The 20,216-nt window shown below is 41.8% G+C and overlaps 1 protein-coding gene across 18 annotated transcripts in view; it reads right to left on the bottom strand.

Annotated features, from left to right (window-relative positions):
- Positions 1-20,216, bottom strand: part of LOC107396176 (focal adhesion kinase 1) — a 90,967-nt gene that overhangs the window by 64,491 nt on the left and 6,260 nt on the right. For 6 of the 18 annotated variants that reach the window (XM_015975740.3, XM_015975742.3, XM_015975747.3 and 3 more), the window contains exons 1-5: positions 10,430-10,614; positions 4,651-4,931; positions 4,384-4,550; positions 576-663; positions 337-416 (exon numbers count right to left, since the gene is read on the bottom strand). In XM_015975740.3, coding sequence (XP_015831226.3) covers positions 337-416; positions 576-663; positions 4,384-4,550; positions 4,651-4,931; positions 10,430-10,502 — 689 coding nt within the window. In that variant the 5' untranslated portion in view covers positions 10,503-10,614. Of the gene's footprint in view, positions 1-336; positions 417-575; positions 664-4,383; positions 4,551-4,650; positions 4,932-10,429; positions 10,615-14,442; positions 14,470-20,216 lie in introns of those variants that run through there. The other 12 variants (XM_015975757.3, XM_054740439.2, XM_015975750.3 and 9 more) reach the window with 5 other exon arrangements.

The following is a 20,216-nucleotide window of genomic DNA, read 5'->3' as shown; positions in this document are numbered from 1 at the left end:
TTAGAAATAAAAACGAACAACGTGTGTTATTAGGGAAACAGCGGGTGAGCGGTTCTGATACTTTTTGGGTCGCAGCCGCTCGCCGCGCCACTTCAACCCTCACGAGGAACGAGCAAAATATCAAACACTCCAGAAGTCCGTGCGAGCTCACGATTGCTGATCGGTAGCTGGTCGCATGGTGTTAATCGCCTCTCGAAACCCCCTGTACACTACACGACGCTCAGCGCAAAACTCGCCCCAATCTTGTGGATTCTCGCACGAGTGGAAAATCGGCTCAAAAAGTGAAAAAGTCACACAGTGTACGCCCGGCTTAAGAGTTCATCCTTGTGTTCTTACCTAATTTCCAAACAGCCTAGTTTCAGTGCAACATCTTGATCCACCCGGTCAGCTGTTTGTTGCATATAATCACTTTTCACCTAAAGAGACCAAAAAACATAACAGAACTTAGAAAAGTTTGCCTCACGACAACAAATGACAGAAAAACATGTTAAAAACATGCCTAAATCCATTTTGTCAGTATTTAGTTTACAAGACAGGAATCAAATTATGTTTCCTGTTTTTCTTTGTCTCCTCACCTGGTGATAGAGGTAGTTGAGAGAAGGCTTGTCTTCAGAGAAGTGACTGAGATAACCTTTAGGAAAGTACCGTATCCGCAGCTCGTACCTGAGGAGACAGGGACAACGTCAGGGTGGGGTGAAGTGTTGGATGGGACATCACTGATGGATGAGGGCTGACTCTACGTTTTGTTTTGCTGCATCACTTTAAAAAGGTGGCTGCCTGCCAGGCTTCGAGGGTGAAACTGAGTCTTAGAATTGAACGACATGGTTCTTGCTACTCACTAAATCATATCAGGAAGCACAGGCAAAGACTATACAGTGATTAGCTGATAAGTAAATCAACTAAAAGTGATAAGTTTGTAATATAATAAAGGTTAATGGGACCTCTGGAATTACACCAGCCCACTGCTGTGTTACAGAAGTAGCCCAACGAGCCATTGCTGTCTTTAATGACACATTTGATCAAGTGTGACACATTACAGAGACTACAGAGGAGACAAGTGGGTCAGGAGTAGTCAGCTCCAAGCAGCTGTGATGATGTAGTTAGGTAACAAAGGAAATCAAGGCCAGGCACTAAATAAATAAAACATCCTAGTTTATTATGAAAAGAGAGAGAGAGAGAGCGAGAGAGAGAGAGAGAGAGAGAGAGAGAGAGAGAGAGCTGAGAGAGAGAGAGAGAGAGAGAGAGAGCTGAGAGAGAGAGAGAGAGAGAGAGAGAGCTGAGAGAGAGAGAGAGAGAGAGAGCTGAGAGAGAGAGAGAGAGAGAGAGAGAGAGCTGAGAGAGAGAGAGAGAGAGAGAGAGAGAGAGAGGGAGAGCTGAGAGAGAGAGAGAGAGAGCTGAGAGAGAGAGCTGAGAGAGAGAGAGAGAGAGAGCTGAGAGAGAGAGAGAGAGAGAGAGAGAGAGAGAGAGAGAGAGCTGAGAGAGAGAGAGAGAGAGAGCTGAGAGAGAGAGAGAGAGAGAGAGAGAGAGAGAGAGAGAGCTGAGAGAGAGAGAGAGAGAGAGCTGAGAGAGAGAGAGAGAGAGAGAGAGAGAGAGAGAGCTGAGAGAGAGAGAGAGAGAGAGAGAGAGAGAGAGAGAGCTGAGAGAGAGAGAGAGAGAGAGAGAGAGAGAGAGAGAGAGAGAGAGAGAGAGAGAGAGAGAGCTGAGAGAGAGAGAGAGAGAGAGAGAAGTGAGTCCATCCCCTGAGTGGCTGCTGCTGTTCCAACAATAGCTTGTCGGCAGCAGAAACTCCTGTGGGCTTGCAGCTCTGCTGCCCTCTGAGGCACACAGCCTTCTCTGCTCCTCTGTCTCACTGCTTCGTGTTGAATTCATTTCACTTTGATGACTTCAGAGAGCTGTTAACAGCATCTGCTGGAGACGGTCAGCAACCAGAACAGTTTAGATATGCGCGTTTCCGTTGTTGGAACTCCAGGGTAATTTCTGGGAGGCGGACGTTGACCGGGAGATACGATGGCTCGGTCCTCTCAACTGTTGAGCCTCCATACAAACTCAGCCCTTTCAGGACTTTGCAATGCCGTCAGCATATCGCGACTGCTTTGGCAGTGAGTGATGTCACTGATCAGTATCACAAAGCGTCCACAGACATAGCACGAAAAGTTTTATTCTACCAGATTTCAACATAATTAAATCCATGCGGAGGACCAGGAAAGATGCTGTGTGACGTAAAATGTGGCATTTAATGACCAAAAGAAGGGCTGTTTTTTACGCTGCTCTCCGAGACAACAAAGCCTCCTGAGTTATGTCGTTGTGGGGGAATTTAGCTACATTTGTTGGTGTTAGGAGTTTAGTAAAACAGCGTGGACGGTGCTTATTTGCTTTCGCATCCATTCTGCTAAAGCAACCCTAATTTTACAAATGACTGTTTTGAGCAACATCTGCTGATGTAATTTCCTACTGAGTTAAAACCAATCAGCGCGAGTTAACCAAAAGTTCTGCTTATCGACTCTACCGGGCCATTCCAAACACCTACCCCTGTTCAGGTCCTCTGCTGGTTCCTGAAACGGCCTGGAAAATGGTCTGCTCGGCCGGCCTGATTAAGCGGGGATGCATGCATGCCGGAAAGTTACAGTAAAACTACCCTGATAGTGGAAACACGTCTGATGTGGGCTGAAAAGGCTTTAAATATTAACCCGTTAAGCGCCAAAGTTGCAGAATTGCGACAAGCACCATTGCAGAGTTTAACAAGGCATAACATAATCCATCATGAAGTCATTACTTTACAACAGTGGATAGCGGATATGTGTTACTTCAATCTGAACACTTTTGGGTGTTTTTACTGAAATTTTGGGAGTTTGTAGAGTTTGAAAACCGCCTCCCACCGGGAGGCTCCCGACTGAGAAGGGGAGGAGACAAGTGGAGCACATAGAGGGCGAATACTTACAATGCTGACAGGTCTGTTCATTGTTGACAATGTTCTTTGACTAGTTATGGTAAATGGTCTGTATTTGATATAGCGCCTTCTAGAGTCCTGGAACCCCCCAAGGCGCTTTACAACACAACCAGTCATTCACCCATTCACACACACATTCACACACTGGTGGGGATGAGCTACAATGTAGCCACAGCTGCCCTGGGGCGCACTGACAGAGGCGAGGCTGCCGAGCACTGGCGCCACCAGTCCCTCCGACCACCACCAGCAGGCAACGTGGGTTAAGTGTCTTGCCCAAGGACACAACGACAGCGACAGACTGAGCGGGACTCGAACCAGCAACCTTCCGATTACGGGGCGAGCACTTAACTCCTGTGCCACCGTCACCCCAATTAGAGTAATGGATTACTCTAATTGTGAGAGGAGTATTCACCCTCTGATAACGATATTCATTCGTTCAGTGAGAAAGGCAGTGACGTTGCTGAGTCTATGTGCTTCATGAGAGTAAACACGCTGCACAAACATGATCTGAAGCTTATTTCGTCGTGTTTGGGACAAAGTGGGAGTAGAAAGGATAGTATAAAATATCGGCAGACGTAGTGGGAATGTGAAACATGTTTCAAAAGCCGGGGCAGACCCTGACGCGGAATAAGCCCAAAAATCTGACAAATATGACCCATTCACACACTGGTGGGGATGAGCTGCGATGTAGCCACAGCTGCCCTGGGACGCACTCACAGAGGCGAGGCCTGATGAACACTGGAGCCGCCGGTCCCTCCGACTAGCAGCAGGCAAGGTGGGTTAAGTGTCTTGCCCAAGGACACAACAGCAGAATTCTCAGGTCTGAGCCAGGATCGAACCTGCAACCTTCTGATTACTGGAGAACCCGCTCAACCTCCTGAGCTACTGCTCATAATATGCAAATGAGATGGGTGATTTTTCTCATCCACAGTTTACTTTTATCTCCAACCATTTGAAATAGTCGTGTCATAATAGTAGGGATGCAACGATACCACTTTTTCCCAAACCGATACAATACCGATACTTGGATCTGAGTACCGATTACCGATACTTCTACCACACAAAACAATACAACGAATTGGGATGCAGGTTTTATTTACTTCTCTGCTTTCAACAGGAAAATTATTAGAAATGATCACAAAATAAAATATTACGTGAACAAAAATTGCAAGTTGCAGTGAAGCCACTTCAAGCAACTGCATTGTATCGGTTAACTTTTACCGATACCGATACCAGTATCCGAATATTTTCCCGAAGAAACTCAGACGCCCAATCGGTTAAACACCAAGAGAAGAAAACAATTCATTTGTTTCACACGAGTGAATGTGTCCACTAAGTGCATGTAAAGGACTTTTAAATGATTAGAATTATTAAAGTCTTAGCGTTTGCTGAAGGGATGCATGCCGCCCACCAGGAGAGATGAGGGATAGCTTTACCTCCACTCCTCCTGAGGATGCTGTTTCTCATATTTCTCCCTGATGTGAGAAACGCCCAGATCAGGGTGTAACCAGTGGAGAGCATCGGAGTGCAAATGTGTCAGACGGAGGCCCAGCGAGGACACACAGCGCAGTTTGTGGATTTCTGCTATCTTCTGAATAACACCCTGTTAAAGTGGTTTGATAAACAAAGAATTATTAATAATAACATATTAATAATAACATAAAAACACACATTAAAACACTGCGGTCGCAAGAGTGTCTCACCCGGACGTCTGTAGCATCTCCATGTCTGATATTACTCGCCCAGGTGCTCGGTTCACTGTTCGTCTCAAAGTAATGGAAGATCTTAAGAACCCGGTCCATGGACGTCGGAGGCCGCTCCAGACCTCCCGCAGAACCACTAGTGCCGGGACCACCTGGCATTCCCAGCCGGGATTTAACCCCACAACCACCTGCTGCTGAGTGATTGAGGCTGGGCTCCAGGTAGGAAGACGATGCCATGCCTGACTCAGTTGGTCCTGCTGGGGCTAACTGGCCATCATATTCTGCAAATAAACACAAAAAATACCTCTGGTATGTTTCCAATACTCTGTACTGAACTAGGATGTATATCTTTGGGGAAATAAACATTTAATAGTCTAAGTTTTAAGGATATTAGTAAAAAACTGCTTGATCCTTACTAAATGTAAAGTGTCAGGGTCAATAGTCACTCGTACAGCCACTCAGTCATGACTAAAACATGCAAGAATCAATACGACATAAAAGAGAATCAATGACAAACAAATCCAACTGAAGAGGAGTTTTCAGGGCTCCATCGATCAATTTCAACCAGCGAAACACAGACACGAGGTCTTTCATTCATGTCCTAATGGACTCAAAGTCCACAAACTCAACAGAAAACTAAAGTGATACGGTTTCAAATTCCCTGATCTGCCACGGCAATAGGATCTTCAACAGGCGCAAGGTGTTACATCAAGCTTTCAACCTTAAATAATCTGACACCTTCTATAGATTTGAGCAGATTTAGCCTCCTCCACGCCCACTCCTTCCTGTGATCAGCTACTCCAGAGGAACAAAATGAATGAAATCCTGCTTATGACGTGTAAAATCAGCCAAGAGATTTCTGCTCAAAATGTTTAACATTAAAATAACTAAAGTCACGTTTGCTGTAATTAATGTTTACTGTAAAAACAAAAAGATACAGCAGCATCTTATGAATCTAAATACTCCTAGTCATGAAAGAGTGAAATTAAAACCATTTTTCTGTCTGCAGCTTTGTCACGTAAGTGCTTTATTAAATCAAATGATTGACTCAGCCCCTCTTTCTACTGTAAACATGTCAGTCACCCTTCAGGGAGACGCTCTGATCGCCCCGATGCTTCCTGCATCATTCAGCCCTTTCCTGGACATCCCAGCTGGGTTAGTTGACTCATCATTGCAACAGGAACTGATTTTAGCTGATTCTGAATTTAGCCTATCAAGTAAAACCAAGAGATAAAAAAAAACAAAGTCTGCTCTTTGAAAGTATATTTTCACTTATAGATTTACTCATTCTTCCCTTCTTTATATTCAGCTACAGATAGCGTTAGTCATACTTAGTGAGACGGATCGGACCGTAGCGAGAGGAAGAATCAGTTGAAAAACATTTCATTCAGCTTCTTTTGCGCTCAGGTCAGAGCCAGATTACTTCCTACTTAAAAGAAAAACAGAACTATGGGCTCTAATCCACACTGAGTCGATTCAGCCCTTTCAACAGCTTGACCATTGGTTGCCCTTTTAGAAGGACAGTATTATAATCTTAAATAATGGTTTTTATGTGCGTTCACGTGCAAAGTAAAATGTAAAGTAGGACATTATGTCCTCAGCCTTCGCTGACAAAAACTACTGCATGTGAACTCTGCATTGTAAAAATATCCCAAACAAAGCATAAAAGTTGTCGTCTAAAACCCTAGTGGCTGTAACCACACCAAATGGTTCCCGAGCGCGGCCGTGTCTGCAGCTCACCGCTCCCCCAGGGGATGGGTCAAATGCGGAGAACAAATTTCGCACACACATCAGTGTGTGTGACAACTGATGGGACTTTGACTTTAACTTTAACCCACAGAGATCAGCGCATGCAATCAGCAGACCCTCATGTCTTTAACGCCACAGATTAGTGCACATCAGATTATAAATGCACCTCTTACAGAGTAACAATGATCATCCAGATAATATGAGACTAATGCGGCTGCATGGGGGTGCAGCAGTTAGCACCGTTAGCTCACAGCAAAAACGTTCCAAGTTCAAATGTCAGCTGGGGACTTGACTGCTGGAGGTGATTATCCTGCAATCCTGAAACAAACTAGGAGATGGATATTAAAGACACACTAGACAACTTTTTAATATTTTAAATCATTGTCTTGAGCCAGTATGTTCTAAAATGACCCTTTACAGGGTTAATGAAATGCCATTCAGACCCCCACAGCCCTCTGTGGACCATAACACCGCATTTGCAACTTCAGAGTGCCGGTCCGGTCTGTTGGATGTAGAAAAGAAGTGAGCTGACATAACTGGCGCTGCAGTCTGTTTCCAGCATGTTTTAGATCTAAACACAGCTGGTTTGTTTAACTTAGCGATGAAGCGCTCCTGTAGACACTAATGCAGGCTGGGAGACATTTCAGATAAAGTGTTAAAAAGTCGAACGTACAGAGAGGAAGTGAGTTTCACGTTTGGTTCTACTAAACGGACACTAAAGGGTGCTAAAAGCAATCATTGTCAAGTGTGCTTTTAAGGCTCATGGGTGCAGTAATAATAATTATTTATCAATGCTTACATTGATAATAATCATTGATTAAATTATCATTAGTAATTTAATAACCGTTTAAAACTGCTATGGCAAACTTGGAAAACAAATTAGCTTAAAACATTTTGTTCATGCCACCTCATATTGTTCTAACATGTTATATCTACTATAAATATATTGTGGAAAAACAAACAATAATAATAAAGTGGTTCTTTTGCATTTGTCTAAAAACCTCCACCAGTAACACATTTTGGACTGAAGCCAACTATTGGACTATCCAGTTGTCAGTCTCACTGAATCACCGCACTTCCCTGGGTCCCCCACTCATCACACACTCACGTGTTTAGCAACAGAACACTATTGGTGTTGGAGGTTCTCCGCTCAAGAACATCAGCGAAGGAGAACCAGCCGGCTGCTTTAACTTTAGGACAAACTACCAGAGTCCCAAAAAGAAAAACACCACTGAAGTCACGGACAGCAAAAGACGCTTGGACCTAGAAAATGGCAACTGGTGTTTAGCACTATCTCACTTCCTCCGGCATCGCGGGTTTCCGGTTCCAGCTGAAGCGTCTCAGGGTAGATACCCGAGGGGAGGGGTGAGTGTTCTGTTACTGTGTTTGCGTTCAAAACCTAGCTTGTTGGCAGATTTGCTATAACAGCTCTAAAACTCCATCACCAATAATATGTTCCACATTACTGCACAGAAATGTTAGTTATTTTCAGAAAGAGTTTAAACTCCATCGTTTTTATAAAAACAGCTTGAATTTTTCACAATAAGCTCTGAGAAGATTGGCCCTGTGTGTTAACAGGCTTTAGGAAGCCTACTTTAGGTTCTGGGAGCTACTGGGAGCTACTGGGAGCTACTGGTTGTATTATATGTTCCATAACATTTATTTTGTTTTATTTGGCGATATAGAAATAATGACTTCAGAGACAGCTTTACTTTCCTGATTGTGGAAAATTGAAAGCATCTAGAATGTGTGTGTGGGTAATTGTTTCCTGCTTGTCAACAGATGCTTGATGTATGACTTAAGCAGTAACATAAAACCCATTCTTAAATAATCATATTACGAATGCAAGAGCTCTACTTAATCTTGTTTAAAAAGTAGGAATGCCATTTTTTCAGGAATAAAAAGCCACTTTATGTTCGAAATACTTTTAGATCACACCTCTAAGAAACACACGGATCTGTCCGAGTAGTAAGAAGCTGAAAAATGAAACTCAACTTAATATCTTTTTATACAACAAAATAACACACACACACACACACACACAGAGACAGGAATCAAACCAAATAGGCCACGCAGACAGCTAGCAGACCTATCAGCTCCCATCTCAGCGGGGCTCCACTGACAGTAGTCAGCCCTCAGCAAAGGGAGGACGAGTCCTCCTGCCCTACACCAGCTGCACCTTAACGGGTAACTGGGTTACTGGGATGAACCCAGTCCTGCATGTACTAAGGCTTTTCCATCTCTTTAACAGCTGCTTTCTCTGCATTTTCTCCTCAAACACTCCTGACTCTTGCTTCTTTCTCTGCTTTATGCAACACATTTCTAGCACCCCTTTTTTCCATCCACTCACTCTTCATCTCTACTCCTTTCTCCTCCAGTCTCTCTTCTCTCATGCTCACAGACCGTTAAGGTTCCACTTTTCCATCTCCACTTGATCCTTCTGTCCTATTGAACCACCTCACCTCCTTCCTGCCTCTCATCTTTCTCTTTCCCTCTAGCAATCCCATCTACCCTCCCTATTATCACCTAATCAGTCTCTCCTCTGCCAACTGTCTACATCATCTAACCAGAGGGCTGATGGGAGAGTAAAGTCCAAACACTAGCTCTATATCTATAAACATGTGAATAATGGGTTTGTAAGCATGTCCTTAGATTGTGAAGACAAAATAAATACACAACTGCAACATACAAATTCTGTTTGGTAGAACGTGTGAATTACTAAAATATTTTACTTTATAACAGGATAAATAATCAATATTAAGTATAGTTATAGAATAGTTGTGATAAATAAATATTTAATGAAGTAAAAAGTAGATAATTAATTCTCTGGTTTAAATGAAACCGGAAGAATTAGAATATCGTGCAAAAGTCCACTTTAAAGGCTCAGGAACCCTTTGCAGGTGTTTTGGACTCATTAGCTGATTAGAGTATCTAGAATATTGAGCCTTTTCACCATATTCCAGTTATCTGAGATTTAGAATTTGGAGTTTCATAAGCTGTAAGCCATAACAGGGGTTTTCCTGCATTCAAATTTGCGTGGCAGCCGCCTCCAGCTAATTTTGTATCGCCCCAGCCTGATTTCACTCTGCCCCCAGCTATATGGATGTTGTTTTAACTGCAGTTGCAGCGTTGCGCCACTAAAGGGGTGCTGTATCAGCAGCGGTGCACCAAAGAGCGCTAAAACCGCTGCAGACAAAGAAGATCAAGCTTTTCTCGCTAGTTGGCACCAATTTGAACTAGATTATTGCCAACCCGTACAAAATAGACATGCCACCATTACATTGTTAGCAGCAGAAAAGAAATGTTATTACCATTTCCAATACAAATGCATGTTAATGAAATGCATTATATTTTACTGGATAAATTTATGTGTTATTTTGACTAAGATGAGAGTCATTCATGCAAACCTAAAATGTTACGGAATGTAGGTAAAATATTTAAAAATATTTTTAACTATAAATATCAGATGCAAAAAAGGGAACTAAACACTAATCTAATGCATATTATTGAGGCTTTTATAATAAGAGTCTGTTATTTCAGCCTGATAATTTTGTTGTTTTATTTCTTTTTTTTTAGCAGCAAACCATTTTTGTTTCACTTGAAACGTTGTCAAATGGAATATTCAATTAATCCACAGAAGCTTGGATTAGAACACTTAACGAAAAAATAGTTTGCCCTTAAAAAAGTGAGGCAGTTGAATGCACGTGCTGGCGCATGGTCAGGATGGTACCACTTCTGCCTCAATTTGAGCCAGGAAAAACCTGCATAATCATCACAGTTGCAACAAATGAAGGCTGAAATATTTGGTTTTGCGTGCAATGAGTCCATCTTATGTATTAGTTTCACTTTTTAAGTAGAACTAACAACATAAATGAACCTTTGCACCACATTGTAATTGTTCGAGTTTCACGTGTAGATCAGCAAACTGTGAAAAAGCAAAGTTGTAGTTTTTACAAAATGTTTTTTGTTGCAAGTTAAAATAAAGCCGAACATAAACTATCAGTACAGAACGGCTGTTTTTAGTACATACTTGGTAAGGGGTGCTGTGCATAGATGCAGGCCCCTTTGCTCCAGCAGAGTGGGATGCAGCCACTATTCTCCATTTGTTCTGCTTGGGACAGACGTCCAGGTTGGGCCACAGGACCCTGCAAAAACCACTATGCCCCAAAATCAGCATAGAGCTTAACACCAGGAGTACTTTCTACTCTGGCTTTTCCAAACAGATTAGACAAAATTCCTGCTAAACAAATCTGGATGCTCCAAGGAGACGGAACTAGAAAGATGTCCTAAAATGTCCACAAAAGGCTGGAAACTGATAGCTGCCGTACTGGAGAGAGGACTGCAACTCAACACAGGTGGATCCATGGTAAACTTTGTCCAAAAGTGTTGTAGCTTAGCTTAGTGAAACAAGTGACCAAGTGGAGGAAATACAGGATGTGAAGGAGGACACAGCACGTGCAGGAAACACCAGTCTGCAATTCCCTACTTATAAAAATTTAAAAGATGTCCACCACCTCTGGGTAAAAAAGCATGGACGCCAGACAGCTGAGTTTGTTTGCTAATTTGAAAGTCAGCCCTTCTGAAAAGACATTAAACAAATTAGATCAATTCAAATTTGAACTTAAAGTTCAGCAAAACTCCCACTCAGCTCTCTTCAGCTTAGAGATGTTTTTGTGACTTCAAGCGCCTCATGGCCAAAGTTCATGTCCAATACACGTTGTGACCTTTGACCCAGCAAAGTCCTTTGACTATGAAAGGTGAAATGTAATGATTTGCTGAAGGACGCTTTGGTACGATGAAGGTTTTGCTCCTGAGGCCGACAGATCGATATGTGTTCCCGTTAGATTCCTCTGTGGTCTAATAAATCCTCAAATTCAGGTCATCAGCTCAAACTTAACGATCCACTTTATCAATCATTCCTGTGATGTTCACAGATGAGCTCCTCTTCATGACGCCATAAATCTTAGCTTGTCAGGTTACTTAAATACTCCATAAGAAAACCGTTAAAGTCAAACATTTGTCGTTTTCTTCTGGAAATCCACGATTCTGTCCAAAGGCGATGGCAAAACAAGTCCCAGGAAGCAGATGAGAGAAATGGGCATCAGTGGGAAAATGAGACGAAAATGTAGGGCAGAGAGGGGCACAGAGAAATGGAGCATAGTGAGGGGAGGATGAAAGAGGCTGATGGAGGAGGGAGGAAAAGAGGACAGGATACAGAAGGATGAAGAAAGTACATAAAAAAAACCCAAAGACTAAAAACATGGGCTGCAAAAAGAAAGATGAGATCATCGAGTCATCAGGATGAAACACAAAGCGGAGAAACCCCTGGGAGAAGCTGCGCCCCACATCCTCCAGAGCTTCCTCGTATTTCTGCAGGAGGTAGATAGGTCAAAGCAGGTGTCTGATGTTGGACAGGGACATGATGTGGCAAAGAACTAAAAAAAGAGGTGGAAAGAAGAAAAAACAATGGCTGAAAAACCTGTAGTGCAAATCCATACAGGTCGAAGACTGGAAACCGAAGGAAAGAGGTGCAGGAATAGGTTTGATGCAGTAAATCCTTTTCAAAGTCAGTCAGCCGTGGGTCGTTCAGTGTGGTTTCAGATGGCTCTTCTCTGTAGCATCGAAACGGAAGCAAGAGAGCAACTTCATTCCCAATCTGTCACACAAAAACACCGCGTCAAAACAGAAACACCGCATCTATCCAGAAAAATCCTCGAGCAGTCAGAACTAATCTGTAGACGAAGAAAGTATGTACGTAAGCCAGAAAGAAGGACGTCAGTGCGCATGTTGGTATGGCAAGTACCTCTGTGTGTGTGTAAGTGTGTGTCGGAAATATGAATGTAAAATCTAAGCAAGTGCATTTGTGTCAGCAAAAAGTGAGTAATCCAAGTGCTTCTCCTCTGCTGTGTCCACGCCGCAAAAAAGCTGCTCAGATCACTAACAAGCTGAACCATCAAGGGAGGGCAAAGTGTGTGTGTGTGTGCGTGCGTGCGTGCGTGCGTGCGTGTGTGTGCGGAGGAGGAGGAGGAGGAGAAAGAACAACAGTGAAGTTCTGTAATTGAGACTTGATGCAGTGGAAACACACGAGCTGATTGGACGCTGCTGAAGAGGACAACACTCCTCATCAACACTCTAATAAACAGCCACTCATGTGACCAATCACTCACAAGGGTTTACCAGGATCAGTGCTAAGCAACTGGAAGCATGCCAGACTTTGACGCTTTGTAACACTTGATTTTTTCAGTGTTTTTTCTTTTTTTCTGCATCAGTCCTCTGTGTCTCCTCTGCCCTCCCCTCTAAAAGATATTTCACCTCCTGCTGTGTGCCAACTCTCCACTGGCGGTGAAATACTCCATCAATAGATCCCTTGAAGGTGATGAAACACAAGCTTGTGAACACTTGACCACCATTCACAAAGCATGACAACAATCGCATTTCAGAGGATGATGAGTATGTTGATGTATATTTCACCACAAAGGGAACAATCATGTCCACTAGGGATGTGTACTGGTGAAAATCTGCCGATACCATACGTATCACGATACCGGGAGACGATATGATACATCACAATATATTAAGACATTCAGTCAGACGATACTAGCATCTTTTTTTAGACTGAATTTATTGTAGGAAAATTCAGTAAACAGTCCAAACTGATACATAACATGTTTAACATGAGGTATCTGACCCATATTTTAACGGTGGAAACAAAACCCAACCTAAACTGCTGCCAATGAGCGGTCGGCGTTTGAAATGCACCAAAAAAAAAAAAAAGACAAATGTTTGAATGTAAATTCTTCCAAAAATTCGACACACAGCATTTGAATATCGATAGCATATTGCAGGAAAATATATCACGATATATTGCCACATGGATATTTTCTTACATCCCTAATGTCCACTGCCATTGTTGTGAAGAAACCACCACATCACACAAACTACTAAACTCCTTCAGAGAATGCTGTGAGGTGGCGTGGTGAAGATCCCACGCTGCACATCTACATCTCTCCTGCAGGGAGGGGCGGAGCTGTGCAACGCTACGTTTGACCAGTTACAAATCAGGGTTGGTGCGGTAAAAGCTTGAAGCTAACCGAAGTTTTGCTGAAAACTTTGTAAGACAGACTTTGGAAAAAAATCTGACATTTATAAATGGTAAATTGCCCGTACCCCCCCCCCCTTTACATCACAATCAGTCATTCACACACACATTGACACACAGCTACTGTGGGGCACACTTACAGAAGCAAGGCTTCTAAGCACTGATGCCACCAGCGCTTCCAACCACAACCAGCATCCAGGGCGGGTTAAGTGTCTTGCCCAAGGACACAACAGCAGCCTTCACTGGTCGAAGCCAGGATCGAACCTGCACCTTTCTGATTACGGGAGAACCCGCTCTACCTCCTGAGCTACTGCTGTCCCTGTTGATTTGTTTATTCAATGGAATCAACAAATAAACTAAACCCTAACACACCTAGGTAGAAATATTTTAGAAAACTTTAAATATATTTGATCAATTACGTTGGAAAGATTACAACCTTACCCAACACTTCCCTCATTGAAGAAATATCAAAGTTGACACTAATAAATGCCATGCATCTTTTGGACCCTTTTTAGGAGCAATACATTCTGCTGATGGATGAGACCCTTGGTTACCTAGCAACAACCAAGAGGAAATCCTGGAGAAATGGGCCATAAAAACAGCTTACAATTAATTAATCTTAACCCTGAGGCACTTCTTGATATTGTTAGGCCATCTAATTTACACAGGCCAAAGTGCCAACAGATGAGGTAGCAGAACGCAACTCAAACAGAGTCTTGTACTTTCATTAGAAGAAGGACACTACTTCATTCATAACTGATACCAATGTCTGCCAAACAAGCCTAATGATGTACAGGATTCAAGCATTCACCTAATGTACAAAACTCGTGCAGACATTTGATGCAATTCTGTAGAATTGTATGAAGTCAAAATTTCACATTCATGGTCTTTGTTATTTTATCTGAAAGAATGAAAATAGAACACCCATTAAAATATGTACTCACCAGCGTAATAAGATATTCTGGAGATATCTGAAATAGAGAAGACAAGAAAAATATTTTACTTTTATACATCTGTGAGTTAAATTCAGCTAAAGAAATGTCCTGATTAAACTGAGACTTCACACTACTTAGTCACAGCAGAGGAGTTCTGAGAAAATGGTATTAATGGAGCTCTGTAACAACAAATGTGGCACATTTACAGTCGAGTATTCCAGTATGCACCAGTGTGCACGTAAGGGTTAAGACAAATTCTGTGACCCTATTCTGATCGTCTCCTTGTGAGAATAAGAAGCTTTTTTTTTTTTGGCTGAATTCTAAAACGTACAAAAGAAGACATGTAGAAGCTTAGCCTAGTGAACTAGACCAAATTCTTGCTTTGCAAAGAAGATACATAAAATACATTTATTTAGTCTGGCTTGCCAGGCTAGTAGAAGCTGACATGGAGTGACAAATCCACGTTAATCGAAAGACAATCAGCAAAACAAAAATCTGAAAAACCAGAAGCACAAATATCTGCTTGAATTAACCACTTTACTGACAGTCGGTCTCTAATCTCATTGAGCGTATTCGGTTGTTTAAATGTCAGCAAGCATTGACCAATCGGAATGTGCAGCAGCTCTAGGGGGATATGATACATGCTGAGTCTCAGGCAGGTGGAGCGAGGACAGAATCATGACAGGGCAGAGCTGATCTGCTGTGTCATGCTGCAATAACTTCACACAGGCTCTTAAATCTGCCTCGTGACCTCAGCCTCCCTGTTCTCGCCACTCCTCTACTCCATCTTTACACATATTCTTCTTTCCAAAACGAGCATCGTGATGAAATGTCCTGCACTCAGAAGATGCACTGACTCCTGTTACTAAGCAACAGCTGCAAAGCAGGACTGTGGTGCTAATAAGGATGCCAAGGCTTTGTCTTTTACTATGTGTGGGACAAAAACTGTGTCCCAGTTCCTTAACGGCCATTCACTAGTGTGTACAACATATTTGTGTTCAAAGGATGCTCCTTTTACACTTTATCTAAGGTGTTTGTAGTTTTGTACTTTTTGTTTTTAAACAGTGCTTAAAAAACACGTTATAGTTTGTTAATTGCACAAAAAAGTTCACAGATTTAAAGGGACGTTATGGAAGTTTGACAGCCAAAACATGTATAGAAATAATAAATGTCTTCTTCATACATTCTCCTGCAATGCCCTGATCCTGTAGAATGAGCCCTGGCATTTTTACTGTGATTACCTGTTTTTCTGTAAAATCACAGAAAAAGAGAGATGCTCGGGTCGAGCAGGCTGCTTCATGCGCGTTCACGCTCAGGCATAGCCCGTAGCATTTGCTATCCGTAGCTTTAGCAGCAGAGAGAGAGGTAGTGCCAACTCAGCGACTTTGTCGCTGTTCCTAACGCCTAGTGATGAGCCTAGCTACATTTCTGAGGACCTTTAGCTACTTTCTTCTAGATATTTCCTGCAAATTAGCAACAAAATAGCCATTTTCGCTCCGAACCGTTCTTTGAACGTTGTTTCAGCTGTCATCAAGGATATAAAAGCCACAGATACAAACAACGCTACTGGCGCTTTAGCTCACCTAGTTAGAAGACAGACTCCCGTGCGGAAGATCCGGGTCCGAATGTAGGTGTGAACAAAATTTATTTAGTTAAATTTTTACATTAAGGACATTTTTTTTTACAGTAAGATGCCCACATTTTTATTTGAGACTCGCCAAACGGCATTGAATTCACAGATAAAAAAGATGTGGGTTCAACTTTCATTTTGGAACAACTTTTCAAGCAAGGGAAGGGAAGCTCTGTGAAGCTGACGGACTGACCCATCTTGAACCTTTGTCGGCTGTGCTGAAGAGAAAGGTACAGAACCAAATTATTTAATTAATTAGCTGCGTGTTCTCCTGTCCTCTGTCCTCTGGGACACACACACACAGGACTGTCTCAGCTGTTATTTTCGTTAAGGAGTGTGCACGTACAGCATGCGCGCCTCGTGCACGAGCCTACTATTGAAGCTGCCGTTACACTTTTTGCCTGAGGGGGCAATCGCGAGCATAAAAATTCAAAACTCCGTAAAGTCGCTTTAACATTTTTAGAGATAAATAATGGAAAAAAGGATCTTTAAGGGTTTGTTGGAGCACAAACACAACTTCACTATTGGCATCCTTTGAATACACTTAACATACGCCTTCATTTAATTTATGTACAGAGTTGGCTTCTTTTTCCTTGTTTTGATGAGTAGGTCCCACGCCTTACTTGCAACTTTACAGCCAGATATTTTTTATCTTAAATTTTTTTATTCAGTCTTCCTTCCTTTACACATTTTCACCATATTTATGTACTCCTTAAAATTTATTTTAAACTGTACAATATTTTTCTTCTTCATCTCGGCCCTTCCACAAAGTTCCTCCACAAACTGATGTACGCATGTTTTGAAGAGTGACGTGTACGCATGGATGGTTGTTTAAAATTCTGTTGTCCTCTCAGCTCATAACCTCCCTCTCTATTCTTAAATTAGTCTTGAATGTTTTTGAGCAGTCTGTTGCCTCTCACTTTAAACATAACCTGTGCAGTTTTGAATTTACCCAAATACATACATTTTATTCAAATCAAGAGGAGCCAGTTGAGGTGGCTTGGGCTTCTAGTTAGGACGCCTTCCTGGTGAGGTTTTCCGGGCACGTCCAACCGGGAAAAGACCTAAAGGAAGACCCAGAACACGCTGGAGGAACTATGTCGCTCAGTTGCCCGGGGAACGCCTCAAGTGGCCAGGGAGAGGGACGTCTGAGCCTCTCTACATAGGCTACTGCCCCCACGACCCAACCTCACATAAATAGCCAAAAATGGATGGATGGACATACATTTCATACATGTACAGTAAAGGATGAGCAGAGTTTTATAGCTTAAAATATGACTTGTTTTTCCATAAATGCTGACTGATGCAACCTGAGATAATACGATCGGGGTGTACACTAAGCCTATTGCATGACGGGTAATAATAACATTGCGTTGATGAATATATGGAATACATTTGGACTCATTACAACATTTTACATTTTTATGTTGCTGAAGAGCTCAAATCTTTACGCTCCAAAACAAATCTAAACCCTTAAACTCAGTTTTGTTTTATAACCGCACCAGACTGTTTAGTCCAATGCTAAACTGTTCCCTTCGCATTGTATTTGCTGAAATACTCTAATAAACACAGAGCCGTTACCGTTCGACCAAAATAAATTCATTCAGATCACAGTTATACAATATATATTACTCTGGCCACATGTCTTCCTCAAAGATTCTGGTTTTCTTTCATCCTCCCAGGTTTTAATAATGCATCAGACTGTTGTATCAGCCTCCAGTTGTTTCAGATCCTTGATGCAGAAAAATAAGACATTTGTGTAACATGTTTCCAGTATGCACAATTAGAATATCCACATTAAAGTAATGCCAGTAGAAGCACAACAATCAGTGCATATCTCTCTCTCTCTCTCTCTCCCCCCCCCCTCTCCCCCCCCCCCCTCTCTCTCTCTCTCTCTCTCTCTCTCTCTCTCTCTCTCTCTCGTAAATATTTTCGTTAAACGGTTATTCAGATGCTTCTCAGGTCATTTTTGCAATACATTTCATTTCAAGAGAGCTCAATTTGTGTTTTGCTACCTCACAATTTTCTATAATCACATAATTTAATTTGATTCTGGCAGTGTTGTGTTGAGTAAAAGTATTAATAAAAGCAACAGGACACCAATTCTAGCATCATTCTCTCTCTTCACTTCCAGCTGAGTCTATCATTGTAAATCCTTTTATCAACATAAATACGACATAACGAGAAGTCGATTTGGAAATGGTGGCATGTTGAGAAAACAGCACCAGAGGGGTACAGCTTGTGTAAAACTGAGTTTTACTGTTATCAATCATTTTCCAGCATCATTGCCCTTAAAAGTAGCCCACAAATCTGACTGAATGTTCAATTAATTTAAATAGAAAGTGCAACTAAACTGTTTTACACATGAGAACTGCTTGTCTGATTCAGATAAGCATCAAAGCAGTCTTCTTGTTGCTACACGAGGAAAGAGAGAAAAAAACTTATGTTGAACCTTCCAACGGGTCCCAGAACCTGAAAGCAGCGCAGAAACATCCGTCACAACTACCAAAGACACTTTCACTTGTATGATCACTGCACAGAGCCTCTCCCCCTTACTCAATCACATCTCCCTTCACGCTCTCAGCCTTTAACTTTCCTTCTCCCTCTCTAAGTTAAAAAATAAATAAATCTATTGCCTCTGGCTATCAAACAAAAAAGGCTATGCAAGCTGACTCCACACTGAGGGCGTTGCACAACTCCATTCTCATCAAGAAAACAACAACAGCTCTGAGCAGCACTTCTCTGCAAAAATGTACTTGTCGAGTAAAATATAAGAATAAAAGAACATCGGGGGAAACAGCACAAACACAGTAGTTGTCACTAGAGCTGTTTTAAACAACTGGAACTATACGACTGAATTAACTTCACACACCAGCACACTTTTCATATTTACATTTTTCATACTAACCGAAAACATCTTGACGTGTGCACGACCATCACTAAAGCACCCCTGTGAGCTAAGAGAGCTTGGCTAAAGTTTAATAAATGTAAACAACCCTTACATTCAATCACTGCCAATGACAGAGCTACTGGTTACACACTGTCCCCAGTTTAATTCTTTTCAAATATCTCCCGCAGAACACGCCAAAAAGTCCGAATAGGAATAAAAAGACAAAAGACGATGTGCTTGTTTGTCTCTATGTATGTTTGCTAAATATCCCGAGAAAGTAATGATTGCATGCACATGTACAGTTGATTAATTTAATTCAAGATGGCTGCCACAACTAACTGACATTAGCAAACACAAAAAATGGCTCTAACTCAGTGAACTGTACAGATGCTGTACTACAAATTGGTGTATTAGCAGTAGGACTGGGCAATATGGCCTAAAATCAATATCATGATACATTGAGGATTTCACCTCGATAACGATAAATGGACGATAACTACAGGATTGCTCAGAAACAAAAGCTGTCTACTAGGTGGGGCTGTCACGTGTATAACGTTGAGTCAAATTTTTACGTGACTCGAGGTGGTACAGCTTCTTAAAGGAACACGAACGTTGCCAACCCACACACATCTTTTCATTTTTTATTATCAAATGTATTGACATGGGGAAAACGATCTTGATAAGAGTCAGAAATTTCGATAATGATAGATTTTCGATTTATTGCTCAGCCCTAATTAGCAGTAGTAACACACTGAGTAACACAATGAGAATTAGGTGTTGCTAATGCTAGGTGACATTTGTTCAAATATTTAATAACGTTTGTTCATTAGATGAGATGCTTGTATGTAAATCACAGGAAGTTTCTTTTACAGAACAAATGCATTTAATTTTCCAAATCCCACAAAATATATTGTCCACAATGTGGTGCAGTTCAAACTCCGACTGCTAGGTGGCAGCAGTTTTCACCGCCTTCGTTCCAACGGAACGACATCTCGACACTGGGTGTGCCTTGGAAGCATCTGGCCTGCGTTTTCCAATTCAGTCTTAAATTTCAAACATTGCCTTGCTTTTACTTTCGCATTATATAGTGTTGCCATATTCTTGGCTAAGCACACCCCTAAAAATTATGTAAACATATATGAACAGCTTTAACCAGATCCAGGGTGGTTGATTTAGCACTGTAATAAAAATTTGAAATAAGTGAGAAAATATTTATTTTAACTGAACATTTCCAGAAATTGAGACAGGGAATTAAATGTAAAA

Source organism: Nothobranchius furzeri, chromosome 5 (assembly GCF_043380555.1).
Source record: "Nothobranchius furzeri strain GRZ-AD chromosome 5, NfurGRZ-RIMD1, whole genome shotgun sequence".
In the NCBI taxonomy this organism is placed as follows: domain Eukaryota; kingdom Metazoa; phylum Chordata; class Actinopteri; order Cyprinodontiformes; family Nothobranchiidae; genus Nothobranchius; species Nothobranchius furzeri.
This window is presented reverse-complemented; position numbering and strand designations above follow the sequence as displayed.